Raw genomic sequence first — 13,449 nt, 5'->3', positions numbered from 1 at the left:
TTCGAACTGTCACTTTTTCCATTGCATCCCAATTAATTTGTTGGTTTTCATTCCAACAGAATCTATTTGTTATTTTTTATTTCTATACAAAAATTCACGACTTAAATTGTAATTATATTCACATTAAATATAAATAAATAAAAACCCAGACGATATGCAAAAAGAACAATCCGTAGAAGGGTCAGAAAAGAATGACTATCCCAAAGCTTCAAGTGAGTAATCAAACACAATCCCCTTTGGTTCTCCTAAATTCTTCTAATTGACCTGAATTTTTGAGGCGTCACCAGATCTTTTTGTAAGTCAAGTCAACCAAAATAAATTCTCGTGTCTTTTTTTTCGCCTCTGAATTACCCTAGATGGCCTGGTATTTGGGGCAATTGTTACATTCGTCGGTGCTATTGCTCTACTGATGGCTTTTTGTTCGCCTTATTGGATTGAATCCTATGAGGAGTCACGCAGCAGCTTCCTCAACATGGGTATTTGGCAATATTGCTTTAAGAACTTCGTCTATCCGAATTATCAATTTCCAAAGAAGTTCACTGGATGCTATGGAGCTTACAGTCACGTGAGTTATACTTTGAATTTGCCTTGGGGTGTTCTTTTGCATAATGGAAGGAATTTCTCTAGGAATACCATGAGATCAGGGAGTATCTCCTGCCTGGATGGCTGATCTCTGTCCAGGTGCTTGTGACAATCGGGTTTCTACTCGCCTACGCCTGTCTGGGTGTTCTATCGATGATCATCACTCGTCTGCCACTCAAGGGAGTTCTCCAATACGAATGGATTCTTACTAGAATCTCCTTTATCTTATGCGCTGTTTCCAGTAAGTTTTATTTAAACCTTCCACAACCCTGAATATTAATTTATAAATACAATTTTAGGCATCTGTATGTTCGTGGCTATAGTTATTTTCGGCTGCTGTGCTTACCGTCGTGACTGGCTGATGTATCCCAAGTTCAACGTCCTCTCATGGTCCTACTCTCTGGCTGTTGTGGCCTGTATGGTTCTAGGGCTTGCTGCAATGATCCTCTATCGCGAGGCAAAGGACGCCTACGAGTTGCGTGGCGATAGTAAGAATCTGGTTATGCAAATGGAAATGCAGGAGCCCGGCTATCAACCACCACGCCATCATCAAAGCCAATCGCGTAGTCTTCACGGCTATATCTAGGCTCTGAGGCTTCTCAAATTAGTTTTGAATAGATTTAAGCCTCATTCTTTTTTATACTACATATCTTAAACACATTTTTAATCCGTCCAAAAATCACACGTGTACAAGTGCCCTTAAATGTTTACAACTACAAATTGTGTCTAGATTTAGAAATTACTTAACCAACAAATCCGTCCGAGTGGTAAAAAGTGCCTTTTTAAGAAATACAAAGAAATATGAATCTTTGTCTTCGAATATTTTTTTAAATTGTAATAAATTTGTTTACAATCTAGAAATAATTTCATAGAATAATAATTTTGATTTAAGCAAAAATTAAAACGAAAATAAATTGACGAAAGTTTTTAAACTTCTTTTTAGACAAAAAATAAGATTTCTGAGTTTTTATTTTAATGTTAGGGTTAGGGACACATTTTTTGGTTTGAAAGATAGGAACAATACGTTGAGTATGATGGTAACTTGTACCGTTGGTGATTCTACATACTTGAACCGATTCCGGGTGTGTAAATGATTACTTAAGCATTCCAACTTTTTATTAACACTAAAAATATGTGGAAATAAAAACAATAGGAGTACCTACACCAATATTATTTGAAAGGTCTCAATGAATACAATAATTGAGAACCTTGCATCAAAAGCGGGTAAGCCCATTTTTTCCGCAAAACCGGGTTTTTAAAACACCATATTAAGAAAAAAGTAATCTATACATATTGGTGCAAACCAGAGGTCGATACGACAAAAAAAATAAGTCCATTATAGCAAAATTTGAATCTGCCACCCTAGTGCGTTTGGTGCAAAAAAGTGGCAAATCCGGATCTGCCTCCTTATTGACACAAACGAAATGCTTACGTTATTTGCATCAAGTTAGTCACGTTTTAAAGTCATAGACAGTGAATCTAATATAGATAGTGCAGGCCCATCAACAAGTGGCACAACATGTAAGAAAAGAAAAGTCGGATTAACGACTCCGAATGGAGACAGAATATTATTAAGAAGTCTATTGCTACTGGGAAGAGTAACACAAATTATAAAGGCAAAGATATTGGAGAAAGAAAAACTGGACCAGATTGTTGTTGCAAAAAGTATAAGTGTTTTGCTAAAATTAATGAAGAGAAGAGAAAAACAATATTAGAAGGTTTTAACAATTTGGGAGAAGCTAATATGCAAAATGTTCATTTAAGTGGTTTAATCCAAACCGAGAATGTTGAAAGACAACGACCAAAAACTGGTACAGGGAAGAAGCGAAGTTGCTTACATAAGTATTTTATAACATTAGGGACTCAACATATCCAAGTTTGCAGAAACGAATTTGCATCTCTCCTTGGGATATCAAAAAAGAGTGTAGATAAAATATCCAAACAATATCGTAAGCGTATATCACAATATCACCACTTTCCCTAACCAGGGTACAGTTTTTTGCCTTGTGATAGGTGTTTTGGTGCCGAATGTATTGAGCAAGCTTCTAAAAACTTTAAAGTTGTTAATGTTGGCCAAAATATGATTCTAGACTTCAGTCAACACTACGAAGGTCATTTTAAAAAAGTGATAGATAATAAATGCAGAAAAGATTCGATTCAAGATATCGCATATAGCATTTTTGAAAATATAGTAAATAGCACATTGAAACTGTTGCAGTCAGTTCATCAACTGGAATGCCTGTATTCGAATATTTTTCTATAATGAGGAATGTTGAAGCCAACTTGTCTGTTCTGCCTCAGGAACCGATGTATGATCAAACTTTGCCTTTAAAAATGGCTAAATATAAAGATGTGATGCAACTTGTAAAGAATTACGCTCCACCCAAAAAACTGTTTTTCTGAGAGGCTCTTAAAAGTGAAACTGTTGGACCAACAAATGACGGTTCCAGTAATGATGACGATGATCAGGCTGAAGTTAACCTTGTTGAGAAGATGTTGAGAGATTCAAAAGAAGAAATATAATTCAGAAGTTTTATGAACAGGTTTAACGAAATTCACAAGTCCATGATCCTAGAACCGAAGGCTGCAAAGACGAAAGTGAAACCATCATAGTGAAAGTGGAACCGCAGTCAATGCTGAGGATATGAAGGAAATTTTTGCCGACTGTATAATGGCAATGACGAGCCCAATTTCGCGTTAGACAGGATGATCCATTCAACATAGACGACGAAAGCAAAGATTCCCGTCTTCCCGACTTAGACGAAGTGAAGATTGTCATATCTAAGCTGAAGTCTAATAAAGCTGCTGAAACAGATGGTTTGAATGCCGAGCTCTTCAAAACAGCTGGAGATAATTTGGTAAGGAGCATGCACCAACTAATCAGTAAAATATGGTCAGAAGAAAGCAAGTCAAATGAATGGTACTTTCAAATTATTTGCCCTATTCTGATTCTGAAAAAAGGAGACCCTCTAAACTCCACCAACTATAGAGGTATAAGTCAACTTAACATCGCTTATAAATTCTTGTCTGGCGTAATATGTGAACGTCTAAAGTCCATCGTCAACAACGTGATAAGAGCTTATCAGTGTGGTTTTAGACCAGGAAAGTTCAGAATCGATCAAATATTCACATAACGGCAGACCCACTATCTTTTCATCGACTTCACGGCCGCGTATGACACCATCTACAGGGACGAGCTGTATAGAGCCATGTCTAGTTTTGGCATCACTGCCAAACTCGTCCGTTTGTACAGGATGACCATGGAGAATTCACGCTGCTCCATGAGGGTCGAAAACATTTTATTTTACTAGAACCTTTTGATGTTAAAAACGGCGCTGTCATGTGCTTTCTTTAACATCGTGCTTCAAAGAATGATGCAGAGCTCCCAAGTCAACGCTATAGGCACTATCTTGCAAAAGTCTGTCCAATTCAATTACTAGCATATGCTGATGACATTGACACTATCGGAATGTCAAAAATGGGTTTAAAGGTTAATGAGGGCATCGAGAAAGGACTTACCGACCGACGTCTCGATCAAAACGTCACCATCGACAGACGTTAGATTGTGGTAGTAAAGGACTTCGTCTACGCATAAAACAACACCAGCGCTGAGATCAAACAAAGAATAGCTAAGAAATCAATTGAGTAGCAAAGCCCTCTCTCGAGCGACCAAAGTGTCGCTATATGAGATCCTTATCATCCCCATCTTGCTACACGGATGAAAACACTTTGGGTCGTTTGGAGAGAACAGTTCGTCGCGTGGTCTATGGTCATCTATGTGTAGAAGGTAAGTTAAGTAGAACGACTGAGTGCAAATCTTAAGACAAATAAAATATCCTTTTGAAATAAAGCAGCTGATTTAGGAACAAAGAAGAGCTTGAAGGAAGAGATTTATAGATGAGAATGAACTACAAAAAAGAATTAGTTAGTTTGCACATGATTTACTAAGTAGATTTCTGAAAACAGATGCTCCTACCGAATACTCTTTATAGAAAGCAGTAAAGCGTTCAAAAAGATCATAGACGCAAAACCCGCGAATAAAATGCCAAGATAGCAAATGAATCAGAAACCCAAACAAATCTTATCTTTTTTTCTGAATATCTACCGAGTGTTTTTAAGCCATTCCCTGAAAATACAGCTACAGATCCCTTACAGATTGTTGCTTGCCTTAAAATAAGATATGAACCTAGTCATTGAAAAATTGCAGAAGTCTTTGTGCAGGTTCAGACGACATAAGGGACTTGAAAGTAAGGTCAGTTTCTAGCATCTGATTGGCCAGCTGTCAAAAAATTGCCTTCCCATTAAGGTAACTTTATTGGAAAGTTGACTTTAAAGATTGTCAAGAAAAATCTACCTAACTAGGTATTAAGTCAAGTCTACTCATGTCAAAATGACAGGTGATCATGTTTTTTCATTCAACTGAAAGCTGAACTTTATTACTCTATTATTTATTTATATTCTGCACAACTTCATTTAATCCTTTCTGTAAAATGGTTCCTTGTCAATTTTGAAAAGAAAAAACTAATATTTCTTTACAATAAAATCTATAAATCGTGATTTAGCTTGCCTCAGGAATGTTTTGTAGACAATAATTTTGTTGGTATTTTTTGCACTATGAACTTAAATTAGAAGTTTGCGAAGTAAAGGTCTGAATTCGAAATTCATGACACTTGAAGAATTAACTAGATGTTTTGGTCGAAATTTACGTTCAAAGCATATACACACCATATATATATTTTCCTATCAAAAATGTTTAAAAATGCAAACTTAGGAACTCATTTGGTCGTGTCCTTGGTACAATAATGTATCTGCAGGAATGGTTTATACCTTCCTGGAATCCTTGAAGTTTGAGTAAGAACGTTCCATTCACACTTTTTAATTACAATCAAAAAAACTTATAAGAACACGTCCAAGTGAGTTCCAATGTGGTGCAGAAATTGGTTGAAATGAGGATACGATATTATGTCTACTTACTTTTCAATTGGAACGTGTGGCTGAATGTAGAACAGCCCATTACACAGCGCGCAGAGCATTTTTTATCCATACTTGTAATGTGAAATATAATTTATCTGCAAAATAAAAAATCACAACACAAAAGGCGCAAACACTCTTTTAGCAGATTTTGATTAAAATGTAATATTATTATTGCTAGGGGCAATAATCAACAACAAAATTAAATGAAAATGTTAATAATTAATGTAAGTTATGTTTTCAAACAAACAACTTTGAGATATTGAAAATGATGTTATAATTTTTTAAATAAACAAATGCAAAAACGAAACTTGCTATTCGAGAGATTTAAAAATCTGAATTTTTGTTGACGTTTTCAAACTCACCTCGCTCGACGAAATAAACAGTTATGTTATGTGCGATGTTTCGCTGCTGTCACACTTTTACCATTTTTTTGTATTTGAAAAACTAAGCTTATAGTGAAATTGTTAAAACCTAGTCACTGTTTTGTAATTATCAAATACATTTAGGAAACAGTCATCGTTTTTAAATTCGAGAAAAAAGGATAATTATAACATTCAAAAAAGACAATTTTTGGAATGTATAATTTTGCATGAATCTTTGTATTACATTTAAATTAAAAAAAAAAACAACAATGTTTTACATTTTTGCTAAAATATTTTAAATTTTCTTTACATAATACAACAAATGCCTTGTTCAGACAATTATAGCTTTTTATTGAAAATAAAAAGTGTATTATACGTAGTACACACTTTTAAATATATTAACGTCACAAATTAATAATTTCTTGTCACTTTCAAACAAAGTCTTCTAGCCAAAGTTTCTTTTGTATTCAAATAAGATGGATTTAAGACAAAATCATTTATCCTGGGTATACCTAAATCCATATTCGATCATTACCATCAAAATAAGACTACATACGTAAATAATCAAGCAAGGAAAAAATAATTTAATTAATATATTTTTTTTTGGTAATTTTCTTAAGAACTAGAAGACATAAAATCATCAACTTTTCAGTTTTTGATCAAAAACTATAAGCCATGCATTCTAAATACAATAGTAAATAATCTTAAAGTTTTAAAAATCACACTTTTAACCTTTGTTTGCCCAAATTTTGAATTTAAAACAATTTTTTTCAAAAACAATGCAAATCAACATCAACGTCTGTTCCCTTAGCAATTAGAAAACATGAACCAAAATGTAATAACAAGAAATAAACACGATCCTCTCGATCATAAAATATAATATTAAATATTATGTTACATTTCAATACAGTCAGGTAGGAACATGTTGTTTTACTTATAAGTGATTAGTGTTAGGTTAGGTTAGGTTATAGTGGCTGTCCAAGATGGAAACGGACACACTTAGGCCAGTTTAATGGCCCATTGTGATACCACATGAATCTTGAGGCTTCCTCCTAAGCTCAATGGAACCAGCTTGAGTCCCTTACGAAACGTGAGAGGCTGATTATACCGATGTGATTTAGATCGTTTAGGTCGTTAAAGAAGAATTCTCCTAGGTAATTCTTGCGTTTTCAAGCTAAAGCAGGGCATGTGCAGATAAGATGAAGAACCGTTTCTTCCTCTTCCTCGTCCATACAGCTTCTGCAAAAGTCATTTGAGAATACGCCTAGTCTCGTGGCGTGCTTTCCTATTAGACAGTGTCCGGTTATGACACCTATTATCCAGCTTATATGCGATCTGCTTAGAGAGAGCAAGCACCTTGAACGTTTTAAATCCAGTGTTGGCCAGATGTTTTTTGTGGCTTGACACGTGGTGATGTTGTTCCACCTGGTGCCTGCCCTCCACACAGCGTCTTGCATTAGCAGCAGTTTACAAGTAGCGATTGGTATGCCAGTACTTGCCAAACGTGGTAGGATGGGCTGTACTGTACCGTTTCTGGCGAGTTCATCTGCCTTACAGTTATCTGAAATGTCTCTATGGCCTGCAACCCAGCAAAGGTGAATATTAAACTGTTGCGCCATCTCCATTAGAGATGATCGACAGTTATGGACAGTTATGACTGAGTTTGTAAAAACAGAGTCCATAGATTTGAAATCGGCCTGGCTGTCAGAGAAAATACGGATATCAGATGTTGATATCACGTTTTCTTTGAGCCAAGACAAGACTTCCTTAATCGCCAAAAGTTCCGCCTGGAACACGCTACAATGATTGGGAAGGCGGAATGAGAGACTTAATTTCAGTCGTTCAGAGTGCACCCCTCAACCAACCTCTTCTTTTGTTTTTGACCCATCTGCGTAAAAATGGATTGACTCATCCTCCAAGAATGTCCTATCCTCCCGAAAAGATCTGGTAGGCATAGAAATCTGGAAGGGGATGGTGTATTCTGTGTGCTTTGGAATTGATTCTAAGTACCTTAGAATTACGGAATGGCCAATGTTGTTGTAAGTCCATTGCGACGAAGCATTGAGGTGAATAGCAGAGCTTGCAGCTATTTGTTTGCTAGATATGTCAAGAGGTGTAAGGTAGAGCAAGGTGTCCAGTGCTGCAGACGGGGTCGAGCGAAGCGATCCGCTTATACATAGGCAGGCTAAACGTTCTACTTTATTTAACTTATCCCTGTTTATACCTTTCTCTAAAGCAGTCCATCATACTGCCACACCGTACGTTAAAATCGGTCTGATTACCGATGTGTATAGCCAATGCATGATTCTGGGTTGTAAACCCCATTTATTACCAATAGCTTTTAGATAGAACACCACCTTGCGGTGTCCCTCTACTAACGAATCGTCTGCTAGAAGAGTTGCCCAGTTTTGAGTTAATTATTCTGCTAGTAAGCATTAAATGAATTAACTCCCGAAGCGAACTCTCTACATTTAGAGATGTCAGTGCAGATGTGATTGCAGATGTGTCCACGTTGTTAAAGGCACCTTCGATGTCAAGGAAAGCAACCATAGTGAACTCTTTATGAAGGAGGGAATATTCGATGGTGCGTGCTAAAGTGTGTAACGCTGTTTCCACCGATTTACCTTTACAACAGGCATGTTAAGACGAAGACATAAGTCTTGTATCGATACGTGCCCTTGAATGGATATCAATCAATCTTTCCAGGGCCTTAAGAAGGAATGATGATAGACTTATAGGTCGTAATTAATGTTAAAAACCATAAGTTCTTTGTTTAACCATATTTTATGACAGTTAACAGCAAAACAGTTTTTCGATTTTGGTCTTAAGTTGGCATCTGAGATAATCGGATTAATAAATTTTTATTAAAAATATGATATCTCAACGAACTATTCTAATTAGCATTGTTTTGACTTGATTTAAAGACAAAAGTGTTGGATTTAAAAAAATGTTTAAAACTTGCCCCTAACTCCTAAACAGGGAGAATAGACTCCGCTCCCATAGTAAAAAATGATTGTTTTTAACTGTTCTATACAAATCCGTCATTAAACTTTGTCGCCTGAGTTATCGTACTCTTCCCAAAAAATGCAATAGCTAATGTCGCCGTAGCCAATAGGTGTCTACCCTAAAGAATTTCTCATCAATCTACTTTATTTTCATGTTCAATTGATTTTAGGGGGTGGTGAAATGACTTTAGCTGTGGGGAATTGATGTTAGACTTAAGAGTGCGTAAAAATTGACGTTTCAGCTTGTAGGCAAACCAGAATGACAGATTGGTTTCCGGTTTTTATATAATGTGTCTATGGTTCAAAGAATGAAGTTGACTGCAAATGAAGTCACTTGTGTTGCTTGAACCTGCCCAATGTTTAAAGATTGATAAGATCCAAGCCTGGAAAGTATTAAAAAAATAAAAACTTTCTGCTAAGTAAATGATATATTAACCTTCCGAAGTCAAGGCTTTTTTGCCTTAGTGAATTACATCTGCTGTTATTCATCGTCCCACCACCTTTTATAAAAAAAACAACACTGAAACTGAAAATCAATTATTATTATTTATTAAAGTTCGAGTATTTATATAAAAGAAATTGAGAAAAGTATTCTTTTGAGGTTTTATAAAAAGTAGTGGGGTGATTGGTAACCAAACTTGGCATCGGAAGGTTAAGAAAGAAAAATAATTTGTTGATCTTGCATAGATTGGTCCTGACTCCTGATCATCCGGTGGTTTTAGTGTTGGAAGAGTCTAATACTGCTCACTACGGATTTTTAAAGAGTATCTTTGGGAAATTTCCATCGGATGAAAAACAAAATAGAAAATGAATTTTTAAAAGGATTTGTTTTACTCAATTTGAGTTTTACCTTAAAGCCTAGTACATACTTCCTCGTGAAGTGAACGTTCGCCAGTGGAGAAAGTGAACTTTTGACATTGCTCACTGGTACACACTTGTGAGTACACGTTGTGAACATTTGACTTCAGCTTCACCAACAGTTCCCGTACATTTTGCACGTGAATTGCCCGTGAACGAAAACTCTCCACTTTGTTCTCCACTCAGCTTCACGAGCAAGTTCACGGGTGAACCAAAAACTGAAATTTGTATGGGTTCACGAGATGGTTCACAAGTATGTACTAGGCTTAAAATTCAATTTTTTTGTATTAAGCTCAGGTTTTTGAAATATTCAAAATATGGCATGAAATGCAAGGGTAAAACACAAATCCCTATCTTTAGACCCAGTTTAAATCATTTTGGTATCTCTTTTCAAAAATTCTCATTTTTAATCTTCATTTAGCTCTAAATGAAGTTTTTTTTTCATAGTTTTTTTTTTTTTAAATACAAAAAATAAAACAACAGTAGAAAAATATTCCCATTTTAATTTAATATAATTTATTTGTTCCACTATTTCTTAATAATATATAATTATGTAGATGGATGTACAGATGTAAAGTTTATAGGCGTTATATTTAAAAATAAAATAGAAATAAATAAAAAATTAAGTTTGAGTTTAAAAAAAAAATAGATAAAACAGCATTTAAAAACGGAATTATTAGATATTTTGATCCTATTCGATTAAAAATTACAATTTCCTTGATGAGAAATATTTACATGAGAGTTTTAGATATCAGTTAAATATAAAAGTATATCAGAGCTGTAAGGATTTAGGTCATTTGGTGACTTATGTCAGTATAGTGAAACTCAGTTAAAACTCTTTACATTCTTTACAGTCATTCTTAAATGCTCTTAAATTTCTTATGTCAAATCAAATTGATTCAAGTTAAAAGACTACATTCAAATGCCAGTTAGACCGATTTAAAATTAGACAAATTCAACATTGACTTTTAATTTTTCTTAAATACTTTTTGATTTGACGTTTCAACCAGTGGTGACTTTTAAAAATATTTAAAACTTTTATTTTAAACGTCAAAGTCATGACTTAATAGCAGTTACTAAAAGACTAAAATCTTGACAGCTCTGACGTATAATAATGCATGTATGTTTATAATAGTTTATGTCATTTATGCGAGACAAAATAATGTGTAGATAGATAGAGACTAGGTACCAAATATATTTTGTTTTTGTATAGAAAAAAGATAGTGAAATGTGAAAAACTTTTTACACATAATTTACAATTATTGTATTTGTTTTGCTTTATTTTAAGTTATCTAAGTTATTTTGAGTAAATTCTAAAAATCATTCCATTTTGTTCGCCGTCAAGTTAATATATATTTTTTTTCTTATGGTGAGTTTAGTTCACTTTTTCGCTAGTGAACTCACCTCAAATTCCTATTAGTGATGAAGTACACCCTATATGTCATTCTGCATGCACCTTAAGTACATATCACAAAAGCTTTAATAAAAAGCTCCACTTGACACATCATAACAGCTGATTGATTAATAAACGTCATCATATAAAGCCTCACCATGGGGTGGTGTAAACAAAAAATTTACTTCCGCTTCTATAACCGCAAGAGCCAAAAATAAAAAAAACAAATAAACACAAGTGGAGTGGACCACTGACAGCATCCCACGAGCTTTGCCCTTGAAGCAGAACAACAACATAAAGCATTTAAGGGTGACAGGTCAGGCCTTCTTATCTTCGTTTACTCAAAAATAAAAAAAATTATTACGAAAAAATAACAACAAATTATGAACTTAGTGGCTATCATCGTCACACTGTTGTGAAGAGTGATAACGACAGTATATACTTGAGATTGAAGATGTCAAGGGTGCTACGTAGTGCCTTTAAATTGGGAAGCCATCACGCGACCTACCTACTGCACCAACAAGAGGCTAGAATAATAAAGTCAATAAGCTGCTACTGTGACTATTCATATAAAGGAGGTCAAGAAGGGGGTGATGGTGAGTCAAGAAGAGATTTCAGAACGGTGTTGACCTTGGTGGGGTTGGGTGGGTTTGTAGCTGCCTATGTGCTAGCATCGAAAGTGGCAGCTGAAGGGAAGCCCTCGAAAGAGAATGTCAATTACCAAAAGTGGCACACGGAGGCGAGAACAGATTTGCCGACCTACAAACAGGAGGTGATTCAGAAACATGACACCTTGGAGAAGAGAATCTGGGTAACCTATGGAATTGGAGTGTACGACATTACAGATTTTGTCCCGAAGCATCCGGGCAGTGACAAAATCATGCTTGGCGCTGGAAGTGCCATAGATCCCTTCTGGGCTATTTATCAGCAGCATAATAACAAAGAGATTCTAACGCTTCTCGAGTCATTTCGAATTGGCAACCTGGATAAGGCGGATGCAGTGAGTACTGAGGATATGGGATCGCCTTGGGCGAATGAACCCAAACGACATCCGTTGCTGAAGCCAGCTTCAGAGAGACCTTTCAATGCTGAACCACCAATTAGTCTATTGGCGGAGAATTTCCTCACACCCAATGAGTTCTTCTATGTGAGGAATCACCTTCCGGTGCCGGTGATTGATGCTGAATCCTATGAACTCGACGTTGAAGTTGAGGAATCGGGAATATCTAAGTCATTCAGTCTGGATGAAATCAAGAAGCTTCCCAAGTGCACTGTGACTGCGGCTGTAATGTGTGGGGGAAATCGGCGTTCCGAGATGACCGAGGTGAAGCCAGTCAAAGGTCTATCGTGGAGTGCTGGAGCTGTAGGTAATGCTAAATGGTCGGGAGCCAAATTGAGGGATATACTCTTAGCTATTGGAGTTGAGTCAGACGAGAAGCGTCATGTGATTTTTGAAGGCTGTGATCTGGATCCCACTTCGCATCCCTATGGCGCCTCCATCCCTCTTTCCAAAGCTATGGACGAGCGTGGAGATGTCATCCTAGCCTACGAGATGAACGGCGAGACTATCAATCGAGATCATGGTTTCCCGTTGCGAGTAATTGTCCCAGGAACAGTTGGAGCGAGAAATGTCAAATGGCTCAGTCGAGTAGTAGTCTCAGATAGTGAATCATCATCACATTGGCAGCAAAACGACTACAAAGGATTCAGTCCCAGCACCGATTGGGATACAGTTGATTTCACAAAATCACCTGCCATTCAAGCGATGCCAGTGACTTCGGCCATTTGCTGCCCATCAGAGGGCGATAAAGTACAAACGAAAGATGGATGCATTGCTGTCAAAGGCTATGCTTGGTCAGGTGGAGGACGACGGATTGTTCGAGTTGATTTGACCGCAGATGGAGGCGAAAGTTGGCATGTGGCTGAGTTGGAACAAGACGATCTGCCCGATGGTCGTCATTATGGTTGGACGCTTTGGTCAGCCAATTTGCCAGTTCCGGCTGGACAAAAGAAAATAGAGATCTGGTCAAAGGCAGTTGATTCGGCCTACAATACACAGCCGGAAAGCTTCAAGTATACTTGGAACTTGCGAGGGGTCCTGAGTAATGCCTATCATAGAGTCAAAGTCGAAATTGAATAAATGAAATAAGAAATGGAATTTGTTGTTTTTTATTTCTTACTTTTTTTTCAGAGAGGGCGCTTTAAGGTACAAAAATAATAACTTTTCTTTGGTCGCAGCCACATTTTCTGGATTAGTTTTTGTATTCGATTTGGA

The 13,449-nt window shown here is 36.3% G+C and overlaps 2 protein-coding genes across 2 annotated transcripts; both read left to right on the top strand.

The window, feature by feature from the left end:
- On the top strand, window positions 1–1,536 carry LOC129938515 (uncharacterized). The gene is made up of 4 exons (XM_056046136.1): window positions 1–212; window positions 357–565; window positions 628–823; window positions 882–1,536. The coding sequence occupies exons 1-4, from the start codon at window positions 155–157 to the stop codon at window positions 1,166–1,168; spliced, it is 750 nt and encodes a 249-aa protein (XP_055902111.1). The 5' UTR covers window positions 1–154; the 3' UTR covers window positions 1,169–1,536.
- An 8,908-nt stretch (window positions 1,537–10,444) lies between these two features.
- On the top strand, window positions 10,445–13,332 carry LOC129941147 (sulfite oxidase, mitochondrial). Its single transcript, XM_056049707.1, has one exon. It carries the CDS (start codon window positions 11,629–11,631, stop codon window positions 13,312–13,314), a length of 1,686 nt encoding a protein of 561 aa, XP_055905682.1. The 5' UTR covers window positions 10,445–11,628; the 3' UTR covers window positions 13,315–13,332.
- The last annotated feature ends 117 nt before the right edge of the window (window positions 13,333–13,449 follow it).

Source organism: Eupeodes corollae, chromosome 1 (genome assembly GCF_945859685.1).
Source record: "Eupeodes corollae chromosome 1, idEupCoro1.1, whole genome shotgun sequence".
NCBI lineage: Eukaryota > Metazoa > Arthropoda > Insecta > Diptera > Syrphidae > Eupeodes > Eupeodes corollae.
The sequence above is the reverse complement of the archived record's forward strand: the minus strand, read 5'-3'. Positions and strand labels throughout refer to the sequence as shown.

Excerpts from the sequence above, each read along its gene's own strand:
- LOC129938515 (XM_056046136.1), top strand. The coding sequence starts at position 155 with ATGCAAAAAGAACAATCCGTAGAAGGGTCAGAAAAGAATGACTATCCC. Across the intron at positions 213-356 it reads TGACTATCCCAAAGCTTCAA|ATGGCCTGGTATTTGGGGCA; the intron begins GTGAGTAATCAA and ends GAATTACCCTAG. Across the intron at positions 566-627 it reads GCTATGGAGCTTACAGTCAC|GAATACCATGAGATCAGGGA; the intron begins GTGAGTTATACT and ends GAATTTCTCTAG.
- LOC129941147 (XM_056049707.1), top strand. The coding sequence starts at position 11,629 with ATGTCAAGGGTGCTACGTAGTGCCTTTAAATTGGGAAGCCATCACGCG.